Source organism: Ptychodera flava, unplaced genomic scaffold, assembly GCF_041260155.1.
Source record: "Ptychodera flava strain L36383 unplaced genomic scaffold, AS_Pfla_20210202 Scaffold_33__1_contigs__length_2856901_pilon, whole genome shotgun sequence".
Lineage (NCBI taxonomy): Eukaryota > Metazoa > Hemichordata > Enteropneusta > Ptychoderidae > Ptychodera > Ptychodera flava.
Window position 1 is genome coordinate 2479599 of NW_027248355.1, and position 22129 is coordinate 2501727.

The window sequence follows — 22129 nt, forward strand, 5'->3', positions numbered from 1 at the left end:
AAAATTTAGTTTCTCATCGTATTCATATTGCAAAAAGGATGCAGTGACACAATTTTTAGTCCCCACGGATGAAGTCCAGTGAGCTTATAGATTGGGTCATGTCCGTCTGTTCGTCCATCCGTGAGTCCATCCGTTCACGCAGATATCTCGGATATTTTGACAAAATGTCATGTGACCTTGATGACCTTTGATCTCAAATATACATATTTGTCCATAACTCAGTAACCACAAGTGCTACAGCCTTCATATATGGTATGATGGAACACCTTATGACGCCACATATTGTATCTCATTAATTATGCGCATATCTAATTTTGAGCGAGCCAATAGAGCTAGAGGTCTGATTTTTGGTATATAGGGATAACTTAGCAATACAATTTTTTTGACAAAATGTCACGTGACCTCGGTGACCTTTGACCTCAAATATACATATTTGTCCATAACTCAGTAACCACAAGTGCTACAGCCTTCATGTATGGTATGATGGGACAGCTTATGACGCCACATATTGTACCTCATTAATTATGCACATATCTAATTTTGAGCGAGCCAATAGAGCTAGAGGTCTGATTTTTGGTATATAGGGATAACTTAGCAATACAATTTTTTTGACAAAATGTCACGTGACCTCGGTGACCTTTGACCTCAAATATACATATTTGTCCATAACTCAGTAACCACAAGTGCTACAGCCTTCATGTATGGTATGATGGGACACTTATGACGCCACATATTGTACCTCATTAATTATGCACATATCTAATTTTGAGCGAGCCAATATTTGAGCGAGCAATAGAGCTAGAGGTCTGATTTTTGGTATATAGGGATAACTTAGCAATACAATTTTTTGACAAAATGTCACGTGACCTCGGTGACCTTTGACCTCAAATATACATATTTGTCCATAACTCAGTAACCACAAGTGCTACAGCCTTCATGTATGGTATGATGCGACACCTTATGACGCCACATATTGTACCTCATTAATTATGCACATATCTAATTTTGAGCGAGCCAATAGAGCTAGAGGTCTGATTTTTGGTATATGGGGATAACTTAGCAGTAGAATTTTTTTGACAAAATGTTACGTGACCTTGGTGACCTTTGACCTCAAATATACATATTTGTCCATAACTCAGTAACCACAAGTGCTACAGCCTTCATGTATGGTATGATGGGACACCTTATGATGCCACATATTGTACCTTATTAATTATGCACATATCTAATTTTGAGCGAGCCAATAGAGCTAGAGGTCTGATTTTTGTAATATAGGGATAACTTAGCAATACAATTTTTTTGACAAAATGTCACGTGACCTTGGTGACCTTTGACCTCAAATATACATATTTGTCCATAACTCAGTAACCACAAGTGCTACACCCTTCATGTATGGTATGATGGGACAGCTTATGACGCCACATATTGTACCTCATTAATTATGCACATATCAAATTTTGAGCGAGCCAATAGAGCTAGAGGTCTGATTTTTGGTATATAGGGATAACTTAGCAATACAATTTTTTTGACAAAATGTCACGTGACCTCGGTGACCTTTGACCTCAAATATACATATTTGTCCATAACTCAGTAACCACAAGTGCTACAGCCTTCATGTATGGTATGATGGGACACCTTATGACGCCACATATTGTACCTTATTAATTATGCACATATCTAATTTTGAGCGAGCCAATAGAGCTAGAGGTCTGATTTTTGGTATATAGGGATAACTTAGCAATACAATTTTTTTGACAAAATGTCACGTGACCTCGGTGACCTTTGACCTCAAATATACATATTTGTCCATAACTCAGTAGCCACAAGTGCTACACCCTTCATGTATGGTATGATGGGACACCTTATGACGCCACATATTGTACCTCATTAATTATGCACATATCTAATTTTGAGCGAGCCAATAGAGCTAGAGGTCTGATTTTTGGTATATAGGGATAACTTAGCAATACAATTTTTTTGACAAAATGTCACGTGACCTCGGTGACCTTTGACCTCAAATATACATATTTATCCATAACTCAGTAACCACAAGTGCTACAGCCTTCATGTATGGTATGATGGGACACCTTATGACGCCACATATTGTACCTCATTAATTATGCACATATCTAATTTTGAGCGAGCCAATAGAGCTAGAGGTCTGATTTTTGGTATATGGGGATAACTTAGCAGTAGAATTTTTTTGACAAAATGTTACGTGACCTTGGTGACCTTTGACCTCAAATATACATATTTGTCCATAACTCAGTAACACAAGTGCTACAGCCTTCATGTATGGTATGATGGGACACCTTATGACGCCACATATTGTACCTTATTAATTATGCACATATCTAATTTTGAGCGAGCCAATAGAGCTAGAGGTCTGATTTTTGGTATATAGGGATAACTTAGCAATACAATTTTTTTGACAAAATGTCACGTGACCTCGGTGACCTTTGACCTCAAATATACATATTTGTCCATAACTCAGTAACCACAAGTGCTACACCCTTCATGTATGGTATGATGGGACAGCTTATGACGCCACATATTGTACCTCATTAATTATGCACATATCTAATTTTGAGCGAGCCAATAGAGCTAGAGGTCTGATTTTTGGTATATAGGGATAACTTAGCAAAATGTCACGTGACCTCGGTGACCTTTGACCTCAAATATACATACACTAAATAGTCCAGGATGGGAGCTACAGTGTCATTGACGCTATTTTTTGATTGATTGATGTATTTAATCATCTTTTGGGTTCTTTGGGTCCATATCCCACCTCATGCCCCTACATCATCAACTATTTACCAACAACTCCATGCCAACAACCAATTACCTGACCTGGCCACACATTAGAGAAGGTACAGCGTCATTGACGGTATTTTTTACGTTTTTTTATGTCCAGAACCATAACTCAGACATGTATCAAGCGATTTTATTGAAAGTAGGTACAAGGAGATTGACCAATGTCATACATATGCACGTAAATTTGTTCTGGTACGATCCAATATGGCTGCTGTGCGGCCATTTTGTTGTTAATTTTTCATGTACAAAGCCATAACTCAGGCATATCTCAACCGATTTTAATCAAAGTTGGTACAAGGACATTGACGTATGTCATACATATGCACATTGATTTGTTTTGTGATACGAACCAATATGGCCACCATGTGGCCATTTTATTACGATTTTTTCATGTCCTGAACTATAACTCAGACATGTATCAAGCGAATTTATTCAAAAGTATTTTTATCACAGACCTAATTAATGAAGAGGACTCTATCCTCTCTGAGGACATGTAATCAAAGGACCCATTAACAAGTGGGGACTGTGTCATCAACGATGACTTGTTTTTCATGTTTTTGCCAACATTTTGGTAAAACACTGTAGCCAATGAAATGTGATGTCTATTTGGTTCAAAAATATAAAAACAATTACAGAAAAATTGGTAGAGTGTTGCACTGAAATTTTGGTGGGAAACATTAAAGCACTCAAAGGATTTAATCTCCCACATACTGCTGAGTAACATCTGGCTTATTTGAACAATTGTCAGTTTTTAACCTAAGTCAATTTATTCCTGGAATATGAATACTACCCACCTCATTCCCATGGAGATGGGCGGTTAGTCCATTGTCATGCAGATTAATTGTTTGACTAGGGACTGTGCCGTCAGTGAAACATTAAATCAATGGTGAACAAAAGATGTTTGTTCATGAATCTTTCTGTTGAATGGTTGCAATGCAAAACTGTGTTTGTTCGAGAGAAAAGAGAGAGTCTAGCCTATGTACGGGTACTTGTGTAAATGTCAAATAGTACAGTCAGACCTGAATTCAATTGTCAGCAATAACATTGCATATAACAGACATTGCATCATACTAACAATTTGAGAGCTTGATATATTCCTTACTACAACTACTACCCTCCTGCCTTGTTCAAGTTCAAAGCACTTCTTTCGTCAGAGAAAATGGACACTCTCCGGAAATTTAGTAGATACATATTTTATGCGACAAATCGTAAACACGAATTTTTGGATAATTCTGTAACATAGTTCCGTACGATGTATTTTTGTCATTTTCTTTTTCGACAGACTTGTATGTTTGCTTATTCTATTATGTACCAGTGACTGATACATGTAATACAATGTATCTATACCTTTGTACATTTTGGCCGGTGGCCATTTGTACTGAATAAACAAACTGCTACTACAACTCTATACTAACAATTAGGCTAGCACTTTGTAAGCAGACAAATGAATTAGTAAATAAAACTTGGTTTCAGCAATAAAAACAACCTACTTGTAAATATTATCCAAAATCCACGCTGTGGTCTCAGTACTGATACTTTGTACTGGTTCTGCTGATATGAATTGAATTTATGACAAAGAAGAGATCGTTTTTGCATAAATTGTCACCTTTATTGTCAGCGTACTGCATTCTTTATCTGTGAATTTCAATAATTGTGGACATTTTTTTGTTCAGGTCGCTCTTTACACAAGATGCGAGTTGAATATCCGTACCACAGCTGACTTTCTGCTGGCCCTAGCATCTCATCGACATCCTTGCAGACCGTTCCTCAAGAAGTATTTCAATGATGCAGTCAGACTGCCTTCTGATTGGATAGATGTAGCTGAAGTTTACCTTGTAAGTTTCTGATTGGTTGATTATCTGTTTGGTCATCAGAGGGTTGGTATCTGATTGGTTGATTGTTTGCAGGGGTCATGACAGGGTTGTATCATATTCTAACCCTGATGCAGACAGACCCATTTAATTTTTTTTAAGATTTTTCTTAAAATTTTGATCAAAAACTGTAGCGAATGAAAAGTTATACCCATTTGGTCCAAATTATCAAAAAGTACAGAAAAATTGGTAAAATATTGTACTAAAATTTTGGTGGAAAATTACAGCGCTTTAGGATTTGATTGTCATATTTAAAAAACGATCATGATATTTGTTTGTTTCGTGATTTTGTCTTTAATAATATGAATGACCTTTTGAATTTGTCTTATTCTTGCAGACTTTTCATGACAAATCAATCAATTTTGGTGCACTGCCTTCTGCCTTGCGGAAAGCAATGACTGCAAAGTTTCCAAGTTTTGATGCCTATCAGCTGGGTGAGTCGTCTTTTAGGTATATTACTCTGACCAGTGCTGTTGCATAGCTTAATGATACTAATTAGCTTGACGATGAAGAACCGTGTGTGTACAGGGAGAGAGATGAAGGTGTTCAACACTGTGCATTGGTTAAACCCTATTGTTTTCATTAGGAAAGTTTGACCCATTGTCATAGAATGGATTTGAAAACGACTGTTAATGTACAGATATAATGTAATTTTTCAGAAAAAAAAAGATACTTACAGGAAAACTATGTTTTGTGTTGAGTCTGTCAGAGAAGATATCTGACAAAGCAGTTACATCCTGGACACCGTCATATCTTGCCATTCATACAACTTTGCAGCATATACCTGGAATTTAAATGGTAGGATCATTTGTCGAGATGGAAGAATTTTTATAGGGAAATTGAAGCAACAGAAATTCTAGGATTATTTTTTGCAACTTTGTCGTTTGTTTGTTTTGCAGCGAAATATAACAAAGACAAAAAGAAGAAAAAAGATGGTGATGCCAAGAAAAAGAAAAGCAAAGAAGACAAGGAGTCGTCTGATGAAGAAGTAGAAAATGGTGGAAATGTATCAAGACAGGTGAGGTCATGTCCTTGCATAGAAGGTCAAAATTTGCATAAAGTAAGTAGTATTGCATTGCAATAGGCAATACTTTCCTACCCATCATGCATTGCATCAGAAGCCATATTTTATTACCCATTATGCATTGCACATACAGCTACACTTTCATAACACAATGTGTTGTACCTTTACTAACCAGCATGCATTGCACCAGTTGCCGTATTGTCTTACCCATCATACATTCTAGCAATAGTCAAACTTTTACTGTTTGCAAAATTACTATCAGTGATAGATGGAAATAGTGAAAGAACTTGTTCATTCTTTTGTGAAAACGTTTAAAACATTTTAATTGCAATGGGAGTTTTCCTGATACTCAAAAACTTTGCACATTTAAGTCATATACTACATAGGCACAGCTTTTGTCAAATTGCAGAGTTGTTAAGTTTAGGTCCAGTCTCATTTGGTCTTGCTTGTTCAATACATGGCAGGTCACCTCAAACCCCATATGTTTAACCAGATGCTTGTTTTCAAGAGAAAACATGGCAGTGATATCACCGGATGTTCAGGGTACCATATGCTGAACTCTGTCATGGAGTCTGTCTATTACCTCCATGTCTCTACTCTGTTGTCTTCATTCTCACTCTACGAGATTGAGGTTTCACAGAGGGTTCATTTTGTGAATTAACCCCCCTTAGCTTCAGTTTTCAAATGACGCCGACGCTGACGCCGTAAGCCTCTTCTAAAACCCGGCTACACATTATATTCCTTTTTGCTGGTAAAGCCTACTTAGAAGTGGTCCAGACAATACAAGACCTGCAGGCACCGATCTCTAAAGCAAGAGAAAAGCTTTCAATTTAAGTCTAGAGTGGTACATGTAAGTGGGATCAGTGACCTTTGATTTAACCCTTTCACCGCCATGGTTTTGTCCAAACGTATTGGTATCAATGGTGAGTGTGGACCTGTCTACAGGGAATTGGGGGTGAACAGGTTAAGGATGAGTTTAAAACTCTATGTTCTGTTCTAACTTTTACCGTTTTTGGTATTTAGGTGTCCTATCTTAGTGAACAGAGCGAGAACGAAGAAGAACTGGTCCGACTGACATTTACACTGAAACAATTGATCAGAAAATTACACATCACAGTGCCGGTGGAAAATGTCATGTGTCTCATTGGAAAAAGGTAAAGCTGACCTGTGACCTTTCAACTGTGACATTTTTAATTGAATTTTAAACTTCCATATTTAGGATATGCACCTGCTGTATAGATATGGTACATCTTGCTTCAATATGAAATTTTCATCCTCAAGAACGCAATATGGTCAGAGAAAAATACTCTAAAGCTCAAAAACTTGATGTGTTACTGAAATTTGATATAATAGAACAAATATTGTAATGCATGAGAGAACATAAATGAACAAATTAGTGTACAGGTTCTTAAAGCCAGGAAGAATGATTTAATTCTTCCTTTCAATTGCGCTTCTTTGTTAGCCGATTTGAAAATATTTTTCTTAAATTGTGACAATTATACACCTCCTTGCTAAAACCTAGGGTCAAAGTACAAAGTGACAGACTTAAACATTTGCTCAAGGAATCTTCAAAAATTCTCTTACTAAAGAAGAAAAAAAATCAGGGGTCACTGTGCTGAATTTGGGACTAGAGAAAAAAGGCATTCAAAGTTTACCAATATTTGAAATTCGTAATGGCCGCCATCCCTGTGTAAACTCGGTGGGGGACTATGAAAGTTTTGATTTTCAAAAAACTATGATAGTGAACATATTTCTTGCTTCAAGAACTTTGAACTGAGCCCCCATGAGTGGTAGATTAGAAAAGTATTGGAAAAATTTGACAGTCAGCACATTTGATATTTTGTAATAGTGTCTCTCTGTACATTGTCGTCAGTTTTACAGACTCATTGATCAGTATTTGAATTCATTTTGATGTCAGATATCCTGATGATGACGATGCTTTTCGTAAGAGTGGATTACCGGGAGAGTTCAATCCAGAGAGAGCCGGAAAGAGAATGAAACTCCCCACACCAGAAACCTGGGAAACGCAAGTCTCCATGAAAGGAAACAAAGCTTCGACCTGGGAAGACTTGATTGGTAAGAATTGCCAGGCGTTGGTAGTGTATGGTATCAATAAGAGACACTGTTACATTGTGACTGGCCAGATATGCATGCAGACTTTACTCACTGATTGGCTCATAAAAATGCTACTTTGTGAACGGCTAGATATGCAGACTTTGCTCACTGATTGGTTCATCAAAATGCTACATTGTGACTGGCTAGATATGCAGACTTTGCTCACTGATTGGCTCATCAAAATGCTACTTTGTGACCGGCTAGATATGTAGACTTTGCTCACTGATTGGTTCATCAAAATGCTACATTGTGACTGGCTAGATATGCAGACTTTGCTCACTGATTGGTTCATCAAAATGCTACATTGTGACTGGCTAGATATGCAGACTTTGCTCACTGATTGGTTCATCAAAATGTTACATTGTGACTGGCTAGATATGCAGACTTTGCTCACTGATGGCTCATCAAAATGCTACTTTGTGACCGGCTAGATATACAGACTTGCTCACTGATTGGCTCATAAAAATGCTACTTTGTGAACGGCTAGATATGCAGACTTTGCTCACTGATTGGTTCATCAAAATGCTACATTGTGACTGGCTAGATATGCAGACTTTGCTCACTGATTGGAATATCAAAATGCTACATTGTGACTGGCTAGATATGCAGACTTTGCTCACTGATTGGTTCATCAAAATGTTACATTGTGACTGGCAAGATATGCAGACTTTGCTCACTGATTGGTTCATCAAAATGTTACATTGTGACTGGCTAGATGTGCAGACTTTGCTCACTGATTGGCCTTTCAAAATGCAATTATGCAAATAATACACTCTTGTTGAAGGGCCAGTATCTGTAACATTTGATGAATTTGTTTACCATTTTTTTGTTTTCAATGGTAACTGCAAGTTCTTATTCTACTCTTTGAAGCATGTTAAAACACTGACAATTTTAGCTTTTCAATAAAGACTGCCTTGTTATTGTTCACAGTATGAATTTAGTCTAGATCAGAATTCACCTTTCAACAATAATAATGCAGTTTACACGTATGTACAGGCTGAGTTGACAAGCTGATATTACTATGTATCTCAACATGCTTTGGGGAGTATAATAAGAAAGAGAAGTAGACCTATAAAACAAAAATATTGAAAGAAAATCATCAAAAGTTACAGCAAGTGCCCACTTTAACACTATGATGAAGGTTTCTTGCAACCAGCAGTCTTGCAGCTAGCCCTCCCCATGTACTTTTGCATTGTGTTTTGTCTGAATAGTGTGTGGTTTCTGGATGATCGTATTTGCATGGTGAGAGTCTTGAACCAGACAGATGAAGATAAAGAGCGTCTGGAAAAAAGAGAATGACATTGACTCGGAGTTCGTTGACCTTAGCCTCATTGTGTGCAGGCTCCATAAAGCTAACAAAAGATTTGATTTGTTTCTAGCCATCGTAGGCATTATTTTAAGACATGTGTGAGCCGTCTTTTTTTTCATTGTCTGTTTTAATCAGTAAATCTGCACCATAAGTTTTCCCATGCATAAAACTAGAAACATCGTTGAATGATCCTTGATATTGTATGAGTGAAATTGATACACGGTGATAACCTTGGTGTGCATGTCTGCCTTTTCTTCTTACCTGTGAGATGCCTAAAAAGATAAATATTTTACAGTCAGTGACAAGAATAATAATAGTGATATTCTGATACAAAAGTGTTTTTGAAAAAAATAAAAGAAACAGCATAGACTGGATCAAGTATGTTAATTGCCAGTGACCTGACATACTTTTTGAAGGTCTTACATTCTGAGCACAAAGTTGATACACGAGCGTCTGGCTTTCAGCTTTACCGAAAATACCTAGATTCATGTAAAAAGTATATTTAGTACCCATTGTCAGTGCCCAATTCATCGATGTTGTGAAAACCAACACTTTGAAAGTCTCCGAGTTTGTACAGTACAGACTAGCTGGATAAAACCTTCACAATGTCACACATTCAAAGTACATGTATTCATTCAGATTAAGGTACCAGCTGCTCTGTTACGCATTGTTGCCACTCACACGCAGACAAGGTCTGTCAGGTCAACTGTCTGCCCTTTTACTTAAGGTAGCATGCGGCTCTAAAGTGAAATACTTAACCTCTGCTGAAACTTTCCCCAGTGAAATATTCAGCCTTGCTCTTACCAAATCATGAATAACAATTCGGGGTCACCTTGCAAATTTTGTACCATATTACCTGACATTTACCGATATTTAATATTCAAAATGGCTGCCATCCCTTTTGTTGACTTGTGGGAAGAATGAAATTTTCAATTTTTCAAAAAAACTGAGACGATGAAAGTCTTTCTCACTCCAAGGGCTTCAAAATGAGCCCCCTCTAGTGAAGGTTTAGGAAATAACTGGACATGTTTGAGAGTTTGAATATCTGTCCCCAAGGTGCATTCTGTTTTAACCTGTTCACCCCCAATTCCCTGTAGACAGGTCCACTACCACCATTGATAACAATGGGATCGGGCCAAACCACGGTGGTGAAAGGGTTAAAATGATGCCATACTGACTCATGGATGTACTTTATGAAAAATTAACATTTATTCCGATACCAGTTCAGGGCTGACTCAAAGAATCCCAAATATTCTTAAATGGACCTAAATGTTGAGAAAACTTATGTCCTGAGTTTGATTGCATGTGGGAAGTTTGATAAGCATTACATAGTGATCATTAAAGGCCCTATAGCTGTATCTTTTTCGCATTATTTTTGTGATTTTACTTCCAAACTAAAACAAGTTCATGGGAATGTACTCATTGAGGGGTGTTTACACAGGTAGAATAAACTGTCCACTGGGACAACATGTGCAATTTTGAGCAAGATAAATAATAAAGTACGTAGTGCATATATGCATTGGAATCTTCACAGAAACAACAGAGAAGTCCAAAATATAATGCATACTGCTGAAATTATTCCACTGGGACACCATATGCTATGTTTTCTTTGTAATATTATCAATTTTTAAAAATGGCGGGAAATCAAAACAACAGTTAAAATTTAAATTTGCTCGTCCAATTTTTCAGTGGTAAAAGACTATATCCTTTAAATTTGTAGAATTTAAAGAAAAAGTCAAAGTCAAGTCAAATTAAAGTTTTATTCACATGATTTAATCGTACGTCATTGTACTCAGTTTTAATAATGTTGATAGTTCCATGAGCATGAAATCACTGATTGCCCACATTAATTAACTTCATTGAAGTTCATGAGAGAAGAGAGAGAGAGAGAGAGAGAGAGAATGTGTATTATGTTAATATGTATTTGATAAAAATTTATTTTTTCTGCAAAATAATGTTTTTTGATTTTAATAATTTACTGTCTTGATTTCAGATCACAACAAACTACCATTCATGGCTATGCTGAGAAACATTCGTAACATGCTACAAGCCGGCATCAGCGACAAGCACCACACCTGGGTTCTGAAGAAACTGACCAATGAGAGATCAGTTGTCAACAGCAGACAGTTTCCTTTTAGGTTCTTCTCTGCATATGAAGTATTGGTTGGATTGGAAAAAGCTCTGGACAAACAAGGTGAGGAATGCAAACATCTGTTTACAACCGTCTTTTATGTAGTATCATCATTCCAAGAAGAGCCCTCAAACCCCCATTTTATAAGCTGTACCCTTTGCATTTTATTCACCAAAGAAATACCTTTCAGTATTCAAGGAGATGCTTTGAATTTCGGTTATTATGCTGTGTTGTGCTTCAAAATGTCAGTGTTCAAATTGGTTGTGATTGATTTGGTCAATTGAATTCAGGCACTTACGTATGCATTTGCAGCTGCTACATATTAGTAACAACTCCAAAATTAATTATTTATAGTAGGTAAAATCTCAGTTGGGAATGTGCATTGTGAAAGCAATGTAGTTTGCGCCTCGAAAAAGAAAGACTTTAATTTTTGCTCAAATTTTCCTCAAAGAAACTTGCAACGATTCTCTTACCAAAATTCAAAATGGTGGTCACTCCTGTGTTGTCTGTATGGGGAAAACAAAATTCATGATTTTCACAAAACTGAGCTGGTGAAAACTTTATTTACTCCATAAGCTCCAAAATATCCCCCCATAAGTGGTAGGCCAAAAGCCTATTGTAAAAGTTTGAGAGTTTGAATATCTGTCCCTTAGGTGCATTGTACCTTGAGAAGAATTGGTTTTTAGTCCCCACGGACACCGTCCGGGGGGACTTATAGGTTTGGTCATGTCCGTGCGTGCGTGCGTCCGTCTGTGCGTCCGTGCGTCCGTCCGTTCACGCAGATATCTCAGAGATGCAAAGAGCGATTTCATTCAAACTTGGTACAAGGATTACTTCATATGTCATACAGATGCACGTCGATTTGTTTTGTGATACGATCCAATATGGCCGCCAGGCAGCCATTTTATTACGATTTTTTCATGTAAAGAGCCATAACTCAGACATGTTTCGACCGATTTTATTCAAAGTTGGTACAAGGACATCGACCAATGTCATAGATATGTACATTGATTTTTTTTTGTGATACGATCCAATATGGCCGCCAGGCAGCCATTTTATTACGATTTTTTCATGTATAGAGCCATAACTCAGACATGTTTCAACCGATTTTATTCAAAATTGGTACAAGGACATTGACCAATGTCATAGATATGTACATTGATTTGTTTTGTGATATGATCCAATATGGCCGCCAGGCGGCCATTTTATTACGATTTTTTCATGTAAGGAGCCATAACTCAGGCATATCTCAAACCATTTTATTCAAAGTTGGTACAAGGACATTGACCCATGTCATACATATGTACATCGATTTGTTTTGTGATACGATCCAATATGGCCGCCAGGTGGCCATATTATTACAATTTTTTCATGTACAGAGCCGTAACTCAGACATGTTTCGACCGATTTTATTCAAAGTTGGTACAAGGACATTGACCAATGTCATAGATAGGCACGTTGATTGTTTTGGTGATACGATCCAATATGGCCGCCAGGCGGCCAATTTATTACGATTTTTTCATGTAAGGAGCCATAACTCAGGCATATCTCAACCCATTTTATTCAAAGTTGGTACAAGGACGTTGACCCATGTCATACATATGTACATCGATTCGTTTTGTGATACGATCCAATATGGCTGCCAGGCAGCCATTTTATTACGATGTTTTCATGTACAGAGCCATAATACTCAGACATGTATCAAGCGAATTTATTCAAAGTTGGTACAAGGAGATTGACTAATGTCATACATATGCATGTCAATTTGTTATGTGATACGATCCAATATGGCTGCCGTGCGGCCATTTTGTTACAATTTTTTCATGTACAGAGCCATAATTCTCAGGTATATCTCAACCGATTTTATTCAAAGTTGGTACAAGGATATTAACCTATGTCATACATATGTACGTCAATTTGCTTCAGATATGATCCAATATGGCTGCATGGCAGCCATTTTGTTACAATTTTTTCATGTCCTTAGCCAAAACTTGGGCACATCTCAACTGATTTTATTCACGGATTTCATTGAAACATAGTACAAGGACATTGACCTATGTCATACATATGCACATTGATTTGTTTTGTGATACAATCCAATATGGCCGCAGTGGTGCCATTTTTTTTCTGAATTTTTCATGTCCGGAACCATAACTCAGACTTGTATCAAGCAAATTTATTCAAAGTTGGTACAAGGACATTGACTTATTTATACATATGTATGTCGATTTGTTTCACGAGATGGTCCAATATGGCCACATGGTAGCAATTTTGTTATGGTTGTTTCATGTCGAGAGCCATAACTCTGGCAAGTCTCAACTGATCTTATTCGAAGTTGGTACATGGACTTTGACTTATGTTATACATATACGTGTTGATTTTTTAAACAGTAAGATCAAATATCGCTGCATGGCTGTGATTTTGTTACAATTTTCGAATGTACAGAGCCATAACTCAGACATATTTCCACCAGTATCATTCAAAGTTGGTACAAGGACATTGACCTATTTCATACATATGCTCGTCAATTTGTTTCACGTCATGTAGCAGTAACATGTCAATTATTGAAGTTTCGTAAGTAGGCTGATATGTCAAGAAATACTGCATCAAATTCATGAAATTTTGTACAGATGTTAAGCTCACATTGCTTTAACATTGAAAAAGACATTTATCAGTGTCATTTTCATTAATTTTTAATTGCATAAGTAATGAACTTTCCTAATTAGAGTGATATAGCCACAAATTAATACAACGTCAAATTTGATGAACCTTGATACAGATGTTGATCTCATAGTGTTGTAAATACTGCATCAAGAAATATGGTAACAGTGATAATCTGTTAAGTGTTAGGATTGTATGCAAAAGTGTTTTACAACATCCTGTTGATTAATTCCTAGTTGACTCATTTTATGAACTTTAGGATGGTTGCCTACATTGGTTTTATGATTTCATCACCATGGAACTCATTCTTGGCCATTGAGCACCATCTGTATCGCAGTATTTTTATCACAGACCTAATTAATGAAGATGACTCTATCCTCTCTGAGGACATGTAATCAAGTACCCATTAACAAGTGGGGACTGTGTCATCAACGATGACTTGTTCTATAAGGTAAATTGTCCCTCATAAGTTTCAATGAAATGCAAATCATAATTATGTGCTATATCAGTAAATTCTGCTTATCAGCTTCTATTCAAAGTCATTGTCATTTTAAACCATTCTACGGTACCGGTACAGAATCAAGTCCAGATGATGTTGATACGTTTGGGAGTGGAAACAGCTATGACTGGGGAGGTGGAAGAGGACGAGGACGGGGACGTGGACGGGGTCGTGGTCGGGATCGCGGTCGCGGCAGAGGGGCAGCAGCATTTGGAAGAGGATATTCAAAAAAGACAAAGCAGCCGTAAGTGTATCATTACTTGATATTTTGTTCAATATTGTGCAGTCTGGACTGACTGGATTAAAGCTTCATAATGTCACATCATTCAAATCAAATGTATCAGATTAAAGTACCGTCTGCTCTGATACAAATTTTTGCCACTCACACACAAATAACCTCTGTCAGGTCAATCGTCTGCTCTATAACTTAAACCCTTTTAGCGCCCAAGTCAATTTTTGTCACCTTTACAAAATATACCACAGCAAAATTTTTTCAGATGTTTTCCAAAATTTTGCAAAAAAAAATGTAGTTAATTAAAGGGACATTAGCTGTAACTTTTGACTAAGTTTTCACTACTAACTCTGTTTCAATGTATCAACTACAGAATTTTACTATAATCCGATCATCATGACCAATGCCCGGTGTCCTGCTTGCGAACACGGCCTGTATATGTGAAATGACCATTGTTATTGTTGATAAATGTATTCTAGTCCAGACCTGAATACAAAATTTAAACAATAACAAGCAGATTATACTAATATAGCGTATATTTATGAGCTAAATATTAGGAATTTCTCCTTGGTTCAAGGATTCAAACCAGAAACTGCAGATGATACACAGAACAAACAAAATTTTCAAAATGACCAAAGTTACAGCTAATGGATCTTTAAATGTGATGACCATTTGCTCCAAAAATATCAAAATAAATACAGAAAAATTCATAAAAATTAGTAAAATGTTGCACTAAAATTTTGGTGGGAAAAATTACAGCACTCAGAGGGTTAATATGATGCAATACTGACCCTTGTAAGTACTTTCGAATTGTGAAAATTTTGCTGACTAAAAGAATTCCAAATATTTTAAAATTGACTGGAATGTAGGGAATCCTTATGTTCTAAGTTTGATTGCTTGCTTGAAGGCTGATTAGCATGGCATAATGATCATTAGCTCAAATGCATATTTAAGGAATTTCTGTGGTCAGGCCACAAAATCCACAAAATCTGTAATCTTTCAAAGCAAAGAGAAGTCGTTGAGCCTGTAAAGGGTAGCTGATACAGATGCATTAAAACCATAGACTACCCTAACAGTACAGAATACAGATTGACAATACACAATACATAAAGTAGACAAATGTGTGTTGAGGTTGTGATGTATTGTCAACTGAAATAAGATAAACATGACAAAAATGTTATCAATGATTACAAAGTCATCCATGTGGCAGAAATTCATTTATTTCAATCGTTACAGTTTTTGGTAATGAATATTCATAATGGCTGCTGTGTACACTTTGAAAAATTTTCCCATAGTACCTCAACCATAAAACTCTACAGAGAAGGCAAGACTAATCCTACATGATTGACGTCATGACTTTGCTGTATAATATGTACAGAGAAATGCCAATGTTCTTGTCTTCTGACATAGTTGTGGACATGCTTCATGAAATATGACCAGCTGACATGTGAAATCTAGAATTCTAATGGACCACAGTACAACTAAACCACGCAGTGTTCTCTACATACAGCTTAGAAAAAAAGAGGGGTGGCCAATTTACATAGCAAAGCTTAATTTGCATACATTTTTGTCTCTTAAATGTATTCTTTTGTACAATTATTATCATATACGATAGATTATTTCATAAAAATACAGGGTTAGCCAACTGCTAAACATTCCCTTGTGGAGTAACCCTGGCATAAAGTCACATAGAAGTTTGTGCAATTCTTTGCATATGTTTATCCACGTGTATCTGTTTGTACCGCACAGGGTGACCTCTTCAGCATACGTTGTCCATTGAATGTTGTGGTATTCAGAATGCAACGTTTTATTGTTGAGTAGATAGACTTAGTTAATTGACAAACTTTGCATGCCCTGTTTCAGTGGTGAGTTGAAATACTCCAGGCATCTTTTGGGAAAATATCGCAAGGCCTTGGACACTGCGGTGAAAATTGCCACTTGCTACAACGTCAAACCAATTTCAGGAACAACGCTGCTCTTCTGTAACGTGGGCAGTAACATGAATAGACCATGTACATCTGCCAAAGGACTTGGAAAGCCTAAGACAGTAAGTTGTCTCCTCACTAAATCTGTTCAACTCTGAATATTGACACATCCCTATTATTCCCTACAGTTTGGGAAAATGGGGTGACAGTGTTAAAATGGGTGCATTTCCTTGACATGGTGCACTTATTGTTTTGTGTTTGTACTTCTACAATCCACACTTTGCACACTCTTGTTTTCCATTCAACAATGAAAGCCCTAAAACATTTGAAACTTTCCTCAAACAAATGTTCAGTCATTCTCTTAAAATATCAACAAGAAAAATATGGGGTCACCATGCAAATGATGGTGCCAGGGAAACTATCAACCATTTGCTCAACAAATTAAGAATAAAAATCAGGGGTTACCATGTAAAGTTTGGTATAACAGAAGCAAAATTACCTAACATTATTAACCAATGTTTGTAGACCAAAATGGCTGCCATTCCATCGATTTTCAAAAAACTAAGACAGTGAAAATTTTGTCAGTCCAAGGGCATCAAAATGAGCCCCAATAAGTGGTAGATCAGAAATTTGAGAGTCTGATATCTGTCCCCGAGATGCATTCTACCTTAAAGGTATACAGTCACTTGTAATTTAAATATGCCCATATATGGTCAAAGTGGCGTTCCTTGGTATTCAAAATGCCCATGTGGGGGCGCTGTTTATAAAAAGTGGCCACCCACTTAAAATCTGTGATTGGTTAGATTTTTTTTGTTTCCATGGTAACTCTGGCAAAATTGGAACAGGTGACAGTATTCCTTTAATTATTTATTCTAAATTTTCCAATGTGTCAAGGTCTTGGAAGTTGGTTCCCTGCTTGGTTTGATGTGTAAGTATTCCTGTGAGGAGTGTCAGATGATTGCGTGCGGTCCCGGAAACAATCACAAAGCGGTGGAGTTAGAAAAAGGGACAATCCTGGACAACATGCAGAAAGTTCTGGAATATGCAAAGGTGGGTACCATTCTCAGAACAGATGACCTTGCCAGTGAGTGAGTAAGTTTGCATTAGGGGTCATGAAAATGGCTAACTGACACACAAGCAATTTGTGAGTGTCTGTTTAAATGATTTGTATTAGAAATTATGCCTCTAGAATGTAAAATATTGATACACGATAGGTGCCGGGCAGCCATATTTGATCATATCACAAACTGAATTGACATGTCTTCATAAGGTGGAACATTTTGAGGTCAACAACAAACTACATAAAATGAAAATAAATTTTCATCAAGTTTATCAAAATTATACCAAGTAGGCCTTGTGTGTTAATTCTGAGAAGCTAAATCACATTTGATAAAATTAATTTCATTGTGTATAATCAATGATGCAATTAAGGAAAGCCAAGGGTCTCCTGCTATGTGGGTATATTAACCCTTGCACTATGGTTTGGTCCAAGCACATTGATTTCCTTTAAGGTAATATGCACCCCGAAGGTGAAAGACTTAAACTTTTGCTCTAACTTTCCTCAAGGAATCTTTCAATCATTCTCTTTCAAAATCAAGAATAAAAATAGGGAGTCACCATGCAAATTTTGGTACTAGAGAAACAAATTACTCAAGATTTACCGATATTCGAAATTCAAAATGGTCGCCATCCATGTGTTAACTCTATGGAGAAAAATAAAGATTTTCGAATTTCGAAAAACTAAGCCGGTAAAAAGTTTTCTTTCACCAAGCGCTTTAAAATGAACCCCCACATGTGGTATATCAGAAGTGAATTGTAAAAGTTTGAGAGTCCGAATATCTGTCCCCGAGGTGCGTTCTACCTTAAGAAGATGGTATCTATTTACAAAGAAATGGGGGTGATAAGATTCAGTTGACAGTGTTGGTGTGGTATAAGCTCATGATTCTTCTCAGTTGCCACAATGGAATTCAGTGAAACTTTTATTTAAGGCTGATTGTCATGTGGTTGCAGTGTTTTCTTAACACTTCAAATAAAAAAATATGCGTGATAATGAGGTCGTGTATTTTTGTAATTAGTCTAGAAATCATCTATGTGATGATTGGTCAAGAATGGTCACCTGACTTTTCATTATCAATTAGTCACTTGGATTTAACAGGAGGTGCAATTGCCATTCATCTTCTTCTGTACAGATATCAAATCTTTGTTTGTTTGTAATATGTTTTCATATATTCAGTGAAACATTATCTGTTCAGGGCTAATTGCAATATTCTTAATTGCAATTTAATATTTAATATGATCTTTTTGTCAATCCATCATTTTCACTTGAAATATGAGAAGGCATTTTTTTTTGAAATGCATGGTGAATTATTTCTGTATTGAGGGGTAAAGAATAATTGCATGATCCCCTGGTTCATGGGAAAAGTGAGATAATTGCAATCTACTCTGTGTAGGGTAGGCTAAACTGTCCACAAGTTAACTTCTGTATACGGTCAAACCTAGGTATATAGTGGTCACACAGGGGCCCAAGAAAAACTGACCACTTTATGAAGGTGGTATTTCTATAGAGGTTAGGGTTGGAATTTCCTCATGTTTAACAGATGTTATTTGGAATCATTCATGTTGACAGGGCCATGAAAGACAGGTTTTGTACCTAATTTTGAACAATAATGTGCGGCCACTGACTACATTAGACAGGTGGCTATTCTGTAGAGGACTTTTAACTTGTAAAATGGTCGTGTAATCAAATTCCTCCATGGTTTTAAATTATTATTACTCAACTTCTCTTCAGTCTATTTATCACATCATTCATGTCAAAATTTATCTGAATGACAATATTGAATGGTTGTAAATCGATGGAAAATGTTGATTACAACAGGTGAACTCAACATTACAATGCCAAGCACTTGTGTTGACTCTCAACTAATCCCAATTTTTTTATCCACTTCAGGAATTTGAATTGATGGCAAGCAGGGGGTCTCTTCCCATCGACATGTTGAAGGATATACTGAGAGACAGGACACAGGTAAATAACTTATCTTTGAAAGTTATTAAGCTGAACTCATTCTGTCTTGACTCTGATAGCATCCACACAATCTCATTGTCTGGTGATGGCGGCTTTCTAACCCATTGTAGAAGCTCCAGCAATAAAGGGCTGAGTCTGGAATATTTCAGAATTTTCTTGAAACAATTCAATCATTTTCAGAAATTCTGAATGTATGTGAGGCATACTGTGACAGATTTTGAATGCTTTAATGATATAGTTTTTGTTGTATGCGCCTCAAAATTGAAAGGCTTAAACTTTTGCTCAAGCTTTCCTCAATGAATCTTAAAACTCTTCATTTTCAAAATCAGGAATAAAAATCGGGAGTCACCATGCAAATTTTGGTACTAGAGAATAAATTACCAAATGTTTTCTGATTTTTGAAATTCCAAATGGCCGCCATCCCTGTGTTAACTCTGTGGGGAAATACGAAAGTTTCGATATTTGAAAAACTAAGGCGAAAAGTATTCTTACACCCAGAGCTTTCAAGTGGTAGATCAGAAAATAATTGTAGGAAGCCCAAACAACTATCCCTAAAGCACATTCTACCTTAAGTACACAAAGATGTTTTAACAGCTAATGTCAACAATATCATTACATGTATATGAGCAAGTTCAAGAACATTGCTTCTCACAACACATTGTCAAAATATGATGGCCTTGTTATCTTCACTATGGGTCAGTGTACAGAAGTGACTTTATTTATATCGTCCATGATTATTTTTGTAGATTGACAACTTAATAATTCTGTCTGATGGAATGAGAATGACAGGGGATAAGGAAGGCGAAGCTGTCTTAGATTTCTTGGAGAAATATCGTCATCTTGTCAATCCAAACTTACTTTTCGTCAATGTTGACCTCAGTGGAACAAAGACAGGGTAAGTAAAAGCAGAGGAAAGAGTTATTGTTATCATCCAATCAATCATCTCTATCATTTTGTAATTTGAATATTGGCATCACCAGATGTGCCACTCAAGATAACCCTTTGAGTGCTGTAATTTTTCCCACAAAAATTTCAGTGCAACATTTCACCAATTCTTTATGAATTTTTCTGTAATTTTTGATAATTTTGGATCAAATAGATATCACATTTGATTGGCTACAGTTTTTTATCAAAATTTTGGCAAAATCTAAAATTTGACTTTGGTATATTTTATAAAGGCAACAAAAATTGACTTTGGCGCTCAAAGGGTTAATGAGCCCTGAGTTAAAAGGAGCACACAATGCTTAGTTTTCTCAGTACAGGCTCAACAAGGTCTTCACAGGTAGTCATTTGGTAAAAAGAGTTGCCGCACCAAAATTATTTTGAAATCTTTTTGCAATTTCTCCGTGCCATTACAACCAGAAATTGTCCGAATTCTCTTCACAGATTCAGTGAAAGCCACGACAGTAGCCACCCCAATGACGTCTACATCGCTGGTTACAGTGATCAGATTCTGAGTTTTATCGCACAGAGAGGTGACACAGGGCAGTTAGCGCACGTAGAGGCCATCGATAAAGCCTACCAACTGAGACCAATGCAGGTAGGAACATACAACATCAGATGTGTGGTGAAGTCATTTATGTGGACTCTGAAACTCTTCGTGTTATACCAAAAAAGTTAAAACCTCAGGGAAAGTGAAAAATCAAAAATGAAGAAGTTTCTCTGATAATTCAACTTACACCCAATACAAAGCTCCACAAGAATTATTTCTTCTTGTCATATGAGAAAAACTTTTTCGCAAATATATTTTGTAAACAAATAAAATGACATAGGCTTCTCGTGAAAAAAATAAGATACAAAAAAGAGGATAGCATGATTACACAGGGTAATATCTATCTATCATAGGATAAAGATTACTTCTGAAGTAAGTCTTGAACATCAAGGCAATAAAGTGATTTTTTTGTCAAGATAGCAGATTTTTTAGGGATGCTCGATGTTTTCATTCAGATTTGTTCAATGTTATAATTATCTAGTGTACAAGTACAGTTCTCTCAACATTTCCACTATTGGGTCAGATAGTCCAAGATATGTGGTACAGTCAACGTGTGTGTGTGTGTTTTAAGTGTACGGTACGTGTCAGATATTTTTTATCATGCTTATATTGTCAGACTTGTCAGTGGTCATTTGGCCTGTTGGATCTGAACAAACGAAGGTAAACAAATCAATTTATGATAAAAATTAACTTGTTTTATTTCAGACTGCAGCGGTTGGAAAAGGTGTTGCCCCACTGACTGCATCTCCTGAAGGTAACGTCTCACCAGAGAAGCCATTGTCTGTGACAAAGACCACTCCAAGGTACAAAGGACACTCATATTTTATTTGATCCATCATCCAACAGGCATTGCCAGAATACAGGATGAGGTACCCATAACCCACTACCCAATGGAGCAATGAGTAAAGTGCCTTGCTCAAGGGTACAACACCGTGCTGCAGTCTCAAACTCACCATCCTCTGATAGTGAGTCTGTTATTCTGGACCTCCCGGATCTCGAACTCACCATCGTCTTATAGTGAGACTGGTAGCCTA

General features: G+C 36.7%; 1 protein-coding gene across 1 annotated transcript in view; it reads left to right on the forward strand.

The window, feature by feature from the left end:
- The window catches only part of LOC139127622 (telomerase protein component 1-like), a 104417-nt gene that overhangs the window by 15729 nt on the left and 66559 nt on the right, over positions 1–22129 (forward strand). The window contains exons 4-16 of the mRNA XM_070693540.1: positions 4488–4649; positions 5023–5119; positions 5585–5703; positions 6733–6863; positions 7628–7785; positions 11127–11327; positions 14503–14668; positions 16520–16703; positions 17476–17631; positions 19529–19603; positions 20350–20498; positions 20990–21143; positions 21801–21898. Of these exons, the coding sequence (XP_070549641.1) occupies positions 4488–4649; positions 5023–5119; positions 5585–5703; positions 6733–6863; positions 7628–7785; positions 11127–11327; positions 14503–14668; positions 16520–16703; positions 17476–17631; positions 19529–19603; positions 20350–20498; positions 20990–21143; positions 21801–21898 (1850 nt within the window). The remainder of the gene's footprint in view (positions 1–4487; positions 4650–5022; positions 5120–5584; positions 5704–6732; positions 6864–7627; positions 7786–11126; positions 11328–14502; positions 14669–16519; positions 16704–17475; positions 17632–19528; positions 19604–20349; positions 20499–20989; positions 21144–21800; positions 21899–22129) is intronic.